This window comes from Microtus oregoni, unplaced genomic scaffold (assembly GCF_018167655.1).
Source record: "Microtus oregoni isolate MIOR12 unplaced genomic scaffold, Mior012 000007F_ref0000211, whole genome shotgun sequence".
NCBI classification, from domain to species: Eukaryota; Metazoa; Chordata; class Mammalia; order Rodentia; family Cricetidae; genus Microtus; species Microtus oregoni.
In genome coordinates, this window is record NW_024543066.1 from 26,149,904 (window position 1) to 26,161,539 (window position 11,636).

At 39.2% G+C, this 11,636-nt stretch overlaps 1 protein-coding gene across 2 annotated transcripts in view; it reads right to left on the bottom strand.

The window, feature by feature from the left end:
• Positions 1-11,636, bottom strand: part of Khdrbs2 (KH RNA binding domain containing, signal transduction associated 2) — a 393,692-nt gene extending 382,056 nt beyond the window's left edge. For both annotated transcript variants that reach the window (XR_005974643.1, XM_041656192.1), the window contains exon 1: positions 11,402-11,636. Coding sequence is in view for 1 of the 2 variants with exons in the window: in XM_041656192.1 (XP_041512126.1) it covers positions 11,402-11,492 (91 nt within the window). In the remaining variant the exon portion in view is untranslated. The remainder of the gene's footprint in view (positions 1-11,401) is intronic.

Here is an 11,636-nt window from a genome sequence, read left to right on the forward strand (position 1 = left end):
CTTGATCATTAAAAAAGCAAAGAATGATTTTTGATGGGACCTTGATGGGGATTGCATTGAATCTATAAATTGCCTTTGGTAGAATTGCCATTTTTACTATGTTGATCCTCCCAATCCAAAAGCAGAGGAGGTTCTTCCATTTTCTGGTATCCTCTTCAATTTCTTTCTTCAATGCCTTAAAGTTCTTGTCAAATAGATCTTTTACTTCCTTGGTTAGAGTTATCCCAAGATATTTTATGCTGTTTGTGGCTATCGTGAAAGGTGAAGCTTCTCTGATTTCCCTCTCTGCTTCCATATCCTTTGTGTATAAGAGGGCGACTGACTTTTTGGAGTTGATCTTGTATCCTGCCACATTACTAAAGCTGTTTATCAGCTGTAAAAGTTCTTTGGTGGAGTTTTGGGGGTCGCTTATGTACACTATCATATCATCTGCAAATAACGAAAGTTTAACTTCTTCCTTTCCAATTCGAATCCCCTTGATCTTATGTTGTCTTATTGCTATTGCTAGAACTTCAAGCACTATATTGAAGAGGTATGGCAAGAGTGGACAGCCTTGTCATGTTCCTGAGTTTAGTGGGATGGCTTTGAGTTTCTCTCCGTTTAATTTGATGTTAGCTGTCGGCTTGCTGTATATTGCTTTTATTATATTATTTATAATAGCCAGATCCTGGAAACAACCTAGATGTCCTTCAATGGAAGAATGGATGAAGAAAGTGTGGAATATATACACAGTAGAGTACTACGCTGCGGTAAAAAACAATGACTTCTTGAATTTTGCATGCAAATGGATGGAAATAGAAAACACTATCCTGAGTGAGGTAACCCAGACCCAAAAAGATGAACATGGGATGTACTCACTCATAATTGGTTTCTAGCCATAAATAAGGGTCACGGAGTCTACAATTGGTGAACCTAAAGAAGCTAAATAAGAAGGTGAACCCAAGGAAAAGCATATAGTTAAAGTTATCCTCTTGCCTATGGGAAGTAGACAAAATTGCCGGGGAGGAAATGGATCTTGGGGCTGGGGTGGGTTGGGGGTAAGGGAAGATGGGGAGAGAAAAGTGAGAAGGGGAGGATGGGGGGTACTTGGGGAAACAGGATGATTGGGATAAAGGAAGGCTGGATAGGGGAGCACAGAAGCACAATTCTTAGTTAAGGGAGCCACCTTAGGGCTGGCAAGAGACTTGAACCTAGAGTGGCTCCCAGGAGCCCAAGGCGATGTCCCCAGTTAGTTCCTTGGGCAGCTGAGGATAGGGAACCTGAAATGACCCTATCCTATAGCAATACTGACGAATATCTTGCATATCACCATAGTACCTTCATCTGGTGATGGATGGAGATAGAGGCAGAGACCCACACTGGAGCACTGGACTGAGCTCCCAAGGTCCCAATGAGGAGCAGAAGGAGGGAGAAGATGAGCAAGGAAGTCAGGACCACGAGGGGTGCACCCACCCACTGAGACAGTGGGGCTGATCTATTGGGAGCTCACCAAGGCCAGCTAGACTATGACTGAAAAAGCATGGGATAAAACTGGACTCTCTGAACATGGCGAACAATGAGGGCTGATGAGAAGCCAAGGACAATGGCACGGGGTTCTGATCCTACTTCATGTTCTGGCTTTGTGGGAACCTAGCCAGTTTGGATGTTCACCTTCCTAGAAATGGACGGAGGGGAGAGGACCTTGGACTTTCCACAGGGCAGGGAACCCTGACTGCTCTTTGGACTGGAGAGGGAGGGGGAGAGGAGTGGAGGGAGGGGGAGGGAAATGGGAGGCAGGAAAGAGGGGGAAACTTTTTTTCCCTTTTCTCAATAAAAATAAAATAATGCAAAAAAAAGTAAAAAAGCAAAGAATGAAATGTTTGCTTATGCCTCTCTTGAACATTACTAAGTACTTTAATGGCACCCTTAAATATAAAACATTCAGATTTCCTCAACCTGACTGTATAATTAACTATTTTTTAAATGCCCACACAACAAATTCACTTATATTTAACTTACTCTATTTATCTTATAGCATTATAAATTAATTCATGTATTTCTTGTATTGGGGGCTATTATGAGCAGTTTACTGACAAATTAATATCAAGTCTTTGACCTAAACTTTACATATTAATATTGACCTTCCTTCACAACATGAATAGATTTGCCTCTTTCCCCAGGAGGCAGTATATTTTAGTGGCTCTGCATGGCCTCTGGTTGGGTATATCTGAATTTTTGATCGACATTTCTTTACTTTAGTACTTGTGCTAAATAGTATTAACTCTTGACATTTATAAGAATGATATTAGTAACAATCTAATGTGATTGGTGGGTAGATTCGTGGTAAGCCATGAAAACATTCCATGCAGCTTCTGGTAATGAGCACGGCCTGTGAATGAGTCAACAGTAAGTATGACAACTATGGATCCCTGTGATCTTCAAAATAACTGCTCTGCTAAATAGTCATGAAATCTAGCAGACCATCCATGAACTACTGATATCATAAAAATGTATTTGTACTTACATGCCTTCTACCCACACACAAATGTGTTAAACCCCCTACAGCTTAGACTTGACAAATTAAACATGTAATGCCTCTGTGTATATCAGTAGCATATAGTTATTGTAGAGATATGTCACCAAATAACATTAAAGGACAACTGTGATTGTCTAATTAAATGTAATGGAGTCCTAGCCCCATAGAATCTTTCTCCCAAACTATAGCCAAACTAAGAATACCTATAGAAAGGAACCTAAAGCAATGCAGGTGTTTTTAAATATTTATTACTTATTTGTTGATGTACAAAAGAGTTCCACAATAAGCTGGAATGGAGTATAACAAAGTTTTATTTGTTTGGGGATAAACTCACAGAAAGAGTACAAATCTGTAGTCCCCTGTGTGTGCTGGGAACTGGAACTAAATCTAGCACCAGTGAGGCCTACAAACACTTTTTGCCTGCATTTCTAGTACATGAGACCACGCCCAAAGTGGGCAGGTATCTTAAAGGCTATTGGATGAAGGAGTTCCCACAGCACTCCTCTACTGAGAGTCAGCAAGCTTAGGAATGGAGATGAGCCACAAACAGCTCAATTAAGGAAAAGTTAGTGGTGTATCAATGATATACACTGGCCATGACTCCTTAAACTCTAGATGAATGAAATTAGTCACCATAGGATTTTTCACTCAAGAAAATAAAGGGTCCTATAAAACAAATATTTGATAACTTTGGGAAATCAACTACTAATCATGTTTCTTAAAATAATATTTCTAGGTCATACTTATATTATTGAAAATTACCACTTTCATAAAAATGCTTAATTTTTCAATCTATTAATATGGTTAGAGCATATGATATTTATTGAATTAAAAATAGAAGTGACAGAATAAAATTTAAAATCAGATATTTTTTATAATACACACTGGTCAGAAGAAGAGATGTGATATACAGTGATTAAACAACCACTATGAAATGCTGATGGCACATGGTTATATCTAAGGTTTTCTAACCCCTGTAAACACATTGCTTTACTTCTACAGTTACCATAGGAACAAAAAGGTTCATTCCAGACTATTTAAAGAGAAACAAAAAATACATGTCAAATTTGTTTTTCTTTTAGGTTCTATACAATAAAAATAAGTATATATTAAACATGCCCACGCATACATAGTTACTTTATAAAATATTGATGTTCAAATCCAAACATATATTTACATGAAAGTATTATAAAGAAATAAAAACTGAAAATAATAGGTGCTGGTTATCATATATAAGAATAAAGAGATGCTCTGAAAGGCATAAGGAAGGAGGTGGGTCAGCTGGTTATCATCACACACAGATCTAAACCCAGATTCAACACATCTGTGAGTTCCTAGAATTTCTCTGCTGGAAACATATAAAAAATCAACACAGACAACCCACACACTCACACAGTCATAAATGCCCAGACATATATACGCTTATTCTTTCTAGCCAAAAGACTAGATTAAGGGAAGCTTAACAAAATATAATTTTGAAATACAAAATGTCCTTCTCAGTTCAATGAACTATTAAAAACTATGTTCAATCACTCCTTTTAAGAAAAAATTAAGTAGAGTTGAATATGATGATACATCTTATAATTAGAGCATCAGGCTGAGACAAGGGATAATGCAAAGTGGAGGTGAGCCTGGAATATATAATAGGCTCCAGCTCCAAAAAAGAAAAAAAAAGACAGTTACAAAAAGAAAGATTAAGCAGGAAGCCTATATTTTTAACCTCACGCAATGGTAATCAGGCACTATTTCCTTCTGAATGCTATCAAAGAAAACGGATCTAGAAGTCAGTACTCCCTTTCTACCCACCTCACACAATGTCAGCAGAGGTTATATAAAATCTTGAATTGGTACCCTCACATATAATGAATAGGCTCTTGTTTCCAAACAAGAAAGTACCACAGAGGCTCTATGTCTTCTGAACACTGCTGGAAACTTCACCATGACCCAGGAGGAATGAGGACTCCCCATCCTTCTTAATATCAGCAGAAATACACAGGAAGCAGTAAGGGGACATCATCTACCTCCCAGACAGAGTAAGGTCAATGATACCAGTGAGAGGAACATGGCTTGTCACTAAAGATAGCTTGTTCTAATGGTGGTTCCATGTCTATAGGAAGAGTGTCATAAGCTTATTCTAAAAAGATTTTTTAAAAAAAAAACCCATACTGTCATAATATAACACTAAAAATATCCAGGGTACAGTTTAAAAAAAGCATATGTTTCATGCAAAGAACTAGGGAAAACAATTTGAAAGAGAAAAGGCAACCAACAGTTGCCCACTCACTAAGTTCTGTAATTCTCTGAGCAAAAGAACAGAAGATCTGAAACACTACAAGTTTACACTTAAAGATACAGTACGTAGAATTTTTAAATTCTTCTCTGAGACAGACTCAATCACAGCATAAGAGAGCAGTGGGGGAAAAAATTGGCTTAAAACAGAATCAAGGAAATAAATCAGCCCTAACTATAAAGAAACACATAGGCAGAGTCACTAGGACCCTATAGAAAAAGGGAAAATGTGTATACTCTTCTCATGAAATCCAAGAAGGAAAAGAAGAGGAAAGCAGGGCTGAAAAGCACCTAAATTGGCATAAAACAACAGTCAGGAACAGAGGAGTAACATAGATGTTAAAGAAAGAAGATCATCATGGTGGAGGTAGTTGAGCATCACAGCTGTGATAATCAAACAATCCTACACAGGGCTACACAAAAAGCTCTGCCCATACAATGTATCAATGTGATCCTCTCCGGTTGGATATTATAGATTAAAATAACCTCTGGCTTCACAATTACCTGCAAATGTAAAACTACTTCAAAATAATGTTTTTTAGTGAATAAATGTTCTTAAAACGATCCTCTGTAAATTGAATTAAGGATTGATAAAATATGGCTGAATTCAACCGTGAAGGAAATTCTGGAATTTTGTTTCTGGAGATGTCTTCTAGCTAGGAGAAAGGTAGTATGTAACTGTGGTAACTTAGTAACCATGTATCACACACCGAAACTGAAGGCAGGCGTTAAGGATTCAGAGACCAGAGTCACAAATCCAACCTCTCAGCTTAGAGGGCAGAAAGACAAGATCAAACAGAACTGCATGTTGCAATGTAGCAGTGGAAAGGTCAAGAAGAAGAAAGGCAAGTTCACCTAATCCATAATAAATAAAATTAGGAAGCTATTATGGAAGGCTTCCTAGATGAAGGGGTAGCCAGCCCCAATTTCGTGAATGAGAAATCATTATAACCAAGGAGATAAATTGGGGCGCTCTTACAGAAAAGTCACAGCACATAGAATCCCTTAGATACAGGATGGGGAATAGAGGCAGCCAGCTATACATCATGCCAGATGATGTCGCAGAGAGGCCACAGGAGCAGAGTCTGAAGTGTGATGAGGAAAAGCTTTGCATGTATGTGCTGAGCAGCTCCATATGTGAAGCTCTCATGATGGATATTGTTTATGCAATGCTGAGCAAGCCTTAGCTCTGCCCATCGAGTTCACTCGAGTGAGACAGACCAGCACAACCTAGTAACGATGGAACAATGACACTGGGGACAGTGAGCTCAAGAAAGAGAACATGGCCACCTTGGTGAGGACAGGTAAGGGTGAGGAGAGAGGGTGTGGAGAGGCGAATAAGTTATTGCAGGCCAGATAAATTAAGCAGAGAAGATCAAGAGACAAGGCTGGCAAAGGATATATAAGGTAAGAATGCCAAAGAACACAAGCTACTTGTTGCGGAAACAAATTATTAAAGAGCCTGAGACGGCGGGAATTTCATTTTGAAGGAATCCTTGTGGAAGTACGGGGTGTACTGAAGTCGGGAACTGAAGTATACTGAAGAGCCTGGAAGAGTTAGACAATTAGGGAAGGCCAGCAGTAGACAGTGGCAGAAACAGAGAGGAGAAAGGCCGTGCAAGAGTAGCAGCAGTTCAAACCGCAAACCGTGTGCCTCCTGAAAGGGAAGAAAGCCTTGAATAGATGAGGCTGGTGGGGGTGCTTCTGTCACTAAAGTGACTTTCAGGGCAGCGGTGAAGACAGAGGCTAGACAGAAGAGTTTTGAAGAGATAAAGTAAGAAAAATGAGGAAACTAGGTACTGATTAATAATACCAGACACCTGAAAGACACAAAAGAGGATAAGTGGCAAGAAAGATTAATTTCATTACTTTTGCAAGTTGAAATGCAGTCTATTTTTTCAGTTATTCATGTTGTCAAGGCTGCTACAAAAAAGACTAAGCAGAAGTGGTGGGAGGACCCGAGGAAAAGATGTATCTCTAGAATGAGTTCAAACCACATGGGAAGGGCTGGTGTGCAGGATGTGGGTCAAGCTTGAAAAGAAAAAAAACTATTAGTCTTTTATTAATAAAATAATTCAAGAATGGGAATGGAGTCTGTATGTGAGGATGGGCATAGAGTCTGTATGTGATGGGGGCATAAAGTCTGTATGTGAGGATGGGCATAAAGTCTGTATGTGAGGATGGGCATGGAGTCTGTATGTGAGGATAAGCACGAATGTATATGAATATATGTTAGGTGGGACATGGAATCTGCATGTACTAGGAAGCAAGGAACACAACAGAGCATATACACAGAGACGAAGGAAGCTGAAATCACTTGCTAAGAGGGAAGCATTGTAGGTTGAAGAAGAAGCTTGATGAAGTCTAGATTTGTTATTAAAAAAAATAATAATAACTAGTGTTGACCAAAGCAAGGCAGACTGACAAGGAAATATTGATGGATGGGGGCATTTAAAAATCTTCTCTGCAGCCATATTTTACAAGACAATATGTTTTCTAACTTGATTTATGAGTTAAAACATCATTCAGCAGTGATTCAAATAGCAAAATAAGAATCACTTTTCCTTTTCTTATAAAATCTAGTCTCACATTGAGACTAAGCAGACAATGGCATGAAAATGCTAAAGAAAATGATGTGTTTCCTGTATTTACATAAAATTCTGCCCTTATTACTGCAAACAGAAAGGTATATCTCAAAATATCTGTCTGGTGAGCATTGCATTTCCCATTTCACAGATTAAAAAAAAAACGCAGAATCATACAGGAAAGCAAATGGCATCTTCAGTGCATCACAGTGAAGGGTGGACATGTCAGTACTCAGTACCAAGTGTGTTACACACTGAAATAGATGCGTTTGCCCATGTCATTAATTGGTTTGAATGCAGACTGAAGATAGCAAGATTTTAATCTGTACCTGTGTGTGATTGTCTTGTATTTAATAAATGTAATTAAGATTATACTGCTTCTACAGAGAGAAAAAAAAGACACAGTCACCAAGAAAAAAACATCAGTGGAAAGAGTTGTGTAAATATTGTATTTTTTTAAATTACACTCTGATAGGTGCACTATCAGAATGTTTGATAACTTATAACCTTGCCAAGAGCTGTGGGAAATATTTAGGGACTAATATCTAAATTTTAAAGTGATCCTTACTGAGAATTTGAATCTAACTCAGTTTTGACATGTTACCATTTGTGAAAAATTAAAATCCTTGCTGTCATCCCATTTTTAAAAATTCACATAGATCTGTAAACATAAAGACCAACAGCTGCTGGCGGGTCAAGCTTTCACCAAACTCTGGAAGGAGTGGCTCAGAAACTATTTTATTTGGCAATCTTTTCTTTCACAGAACCATAAATTAGCTAAAACAGTGGTGAATCCATCAATATTTGTGAAGACACAGGCAAGAAAGCCTTGCCTAAATCACTTTCACTGAAATTTAATAATCCTTCTGAAAGCATAAACTGTCATAATGGAATAATAAATGTGAATCGGTCACATAGCACATTCCACTGAAAACAAGCTTATGTTCACATACATTTTGCACAGAAGACCCAAGCCTTCAAAGTCACTCAATAGAATTAAGAACATGAATCTGTCTTCCTTGTCCAACATAGTGTATATGCCTCAAATTGCACTATACTACAGTGAATGTATTATTAATCATTAAACTAGAAAGGAATGAAAAAGTTTCAAAATGTTCAGCTATTGATTTTTCTGTTCCGAGTACGCAAACATCACTTCTTCGCATCAGCAAACACCAGGGAGTAAGTAAGAACTGCAGAAATATTCAACTCTCCTACTCTAACTATTTAATTTGAGAGAAGAAAACTGGACCCAGAGAAGGAAAGCTTACAAAATTCAGGTTAAATAAACGTGGAATTAAATGGAGGTAGCATAGCTATAAATAGCCTCATGAAACTCCACTGCTCAAGCAGAGTCGGACCTGGGCCAGAGCATTAAGAATCATACTGAATTTGCTCTATTACCACATTCAGAAACACCTTCCATAACAACTGAGGAGCTATGTAAAATTGTAATTACAGGATGGAAGTTATTTTAATCAAATACATTATAAAAAACACCTTAACCCATATTACTCAAGATCTGCTATCGCTAACAGTCATATTCATAATGTATTTGTTTTTAATGATTTTTTTAGAATTACCTCACTGAAAACACGAAACAGAAACAAATGAAATAAAATACAATGAAAATACAAAAGCAACTCAAAAAGTAATGTGAAGACCATGGCCTTCCAACGTAAATGAAGCAGGCACAAGTGATTATAGGCTTGTATCTATCAATTATTGCAAGGCAAAATAAGTCATTGTGAGAGCTCATTGCTTTATATTACTGCTTCTAGAAACTCGTTCCAAAGAATGGAATCATCTGGCTCATTCTTATTGCCCCCTCCGTCTCAAGCCTGTCTGCACAGCACTGCTAAAATGTATTTCGGTGTGCACCTTCCTTCCATTTGAGTATCTGTGTCAGGTTTATTTATAGCTGATGTCTTCAATCGGAGCATTTCCAGGTACGAGAAATAAAATCTCTACAGCGATCCTAGAAACCCTCACAAATGGCCTTTGAAAAGACAATGGGAAAAAAATCTATAATGCAACATGTGCATTCTGATTCACCGAGAATCCAAAGCACACTCCCCTTACAGTCTAATAAGCGTGAGTAAAGAGCTTGGTTAGAGTTACAGAAGTGGCACGCGCCTGCGCTTCTCTTTATGTAACTGTCTGGTTACTCTCGGATTACCGATGCCACCTCCTTCTTTCTCCTTTCTCATTAGGAATTCTTTGAATTTAGGCACCCTCTTTGTTTCTTACTGAGATGCTTGTCTAGTTAGGAGCTTTCCCCCTAATCCATTACAAAAGCAGGCCATGCTTCCCCCTGCTGGGAAAAAATTAAATTACAACGTGCATTAGAACAATTTCCTAAATCGCAAGAAATCCGGTGCTTGAGAAAGAAAAGTGCCAGGAAGCCAGGCACTTAGTGTTCTCTTAACCGTTTTCCTGGTCAGGAATATCCGTGTGTCGCACTCTGTTAAAACCTTCATCTGCATCCCTTAGTTCTGTAAGCGTTGAAAGTACAGTTAACAGACATTAATAGCTGTTGAATCAAAGATTGATTCATCCGTCCCAATGAGAGCTCCAGTTATCAGGACAGAGAAGATCCGAATCTGTATTCCTTTTTCATTGTACGCTGAACGGAAACTCTTCTGAAGAACAGACTGAAGTGAATAATTGAACATTTTTAATCTGTTAATGCTTATTAAGTCATTCTTTTTCAATATTCCTATAATGAGTACACAGATGTCCTTTAAAAGCAGTGGACAGGATAGTCCTTGACTTTAGTTTTTCATTGACTATAATTGGATTATTAGGGAAGTGGTAAACATGATTGTATTTCACTCCCTAAGTACTCTACAAAGCCAGCCTTCCCTTGAAAACAGTTTAGATTATTTCGAGTCTTCTACATTCTGATTATAAATTTCTTCCTGGCAGTCTTTCATGAGATACTTTGTTATTGTGGGTCAAAATAAAGAATAACCCATTAAAAATCTCAAATAAATCTAATATCTGTGAATCCTATGAGGAGCAAGATTTTTTCTACGATGCAAAACAAAGCCTCAAATCTATTTTAATGCTGAGGAACTGGACAAGGGGGCGATGCCACTGCTTTTTCTAGTGGGTCAGACCCCACGCTCCCAAGCTGCACGGTAGCCAGTTTGAAGATGAAGCAGTTCATAATTAATGAAACATTCATCCCCAAATTCTGCAGTTGTGTTAAATAGGTATGTGCCGATTAGTGAGCATATGGGATGTCTTTAGTAGCTAGCATTGTTTCACATAAATGGAATAATTGGGGTTAATATTTCTGACAGAGAAGTTTTCATGTGTGCCTTTTCTCAAACGACCTTTCAAAGCAATGCAAAAGGCATAGATGCTCCACTGGGAACCGAAGCTCCATGAACATCACAGGTACATTAAAAAAAAAAGCACACCTGATTTAAAAAAAAAAAAAACAGTTGATCAATTATGGAGCGTTCCTAGGGACCAATATCTCACAGAGTACCCAATAATCTCTTTTCAAATACATTTATAAGCACTTTAGCTTCTGCTTACCACGCTCACATAAATACACAAACACGCATACTTTAATGCTGATTAATTCTAAGACTTTCAGGGGAAAGACTGATAAAAGGTTATCAAAATCACTTAGAAACGCCAAAGGGGGGGGTGTACTAAATAAATAACGCTAATGTGTGTCCAAGACGCTCTCAGAAAAACGTTTCATGGATCGCATTTCCTCCTGAACTGATTTCCCTGGCTTCTGTGAAGTGAAAAGGTCCCGGTGGACCACCTGACACTTGCTGGTTTTCCTGTCCAGGACCCTAACAGGTCGCATCCTCCAGTCATGAGACCTCAGGGCTTTGGTCTCCAGCAATTCAGCCTCAGAGGAGCCCGGCTACCCGCGCAGCGCTCCTGACTCATTAGCAGCTCCGACGGGCAGTTTCTGCACAGCGGAGAGTCCACCCTCCCCAACTTCTCCCTGCCCTGGGCTGGCGAGCGCCGGGGCCGGTCCTACCTTCTGCCAGAAGGCGCGACGCGTGCACAAAAGATGGATCCAGGCTATCCTTCTCTGCCATCAGCTCAGGCAAGTATTTCTCTTCTCCCATAGCGCGGACTTCGGACCGTGCCTGGCCAGGCGCGAATCCCGCCCGCTCGGACGCCGCGGTCCCTGGCTCCCGCAGGGGACCGTCCTTCCGCCCGTCAGCGCAGCTCTCGCGCCTGGGGCTGCGCAGCCCGCGCCGGTACCTGCT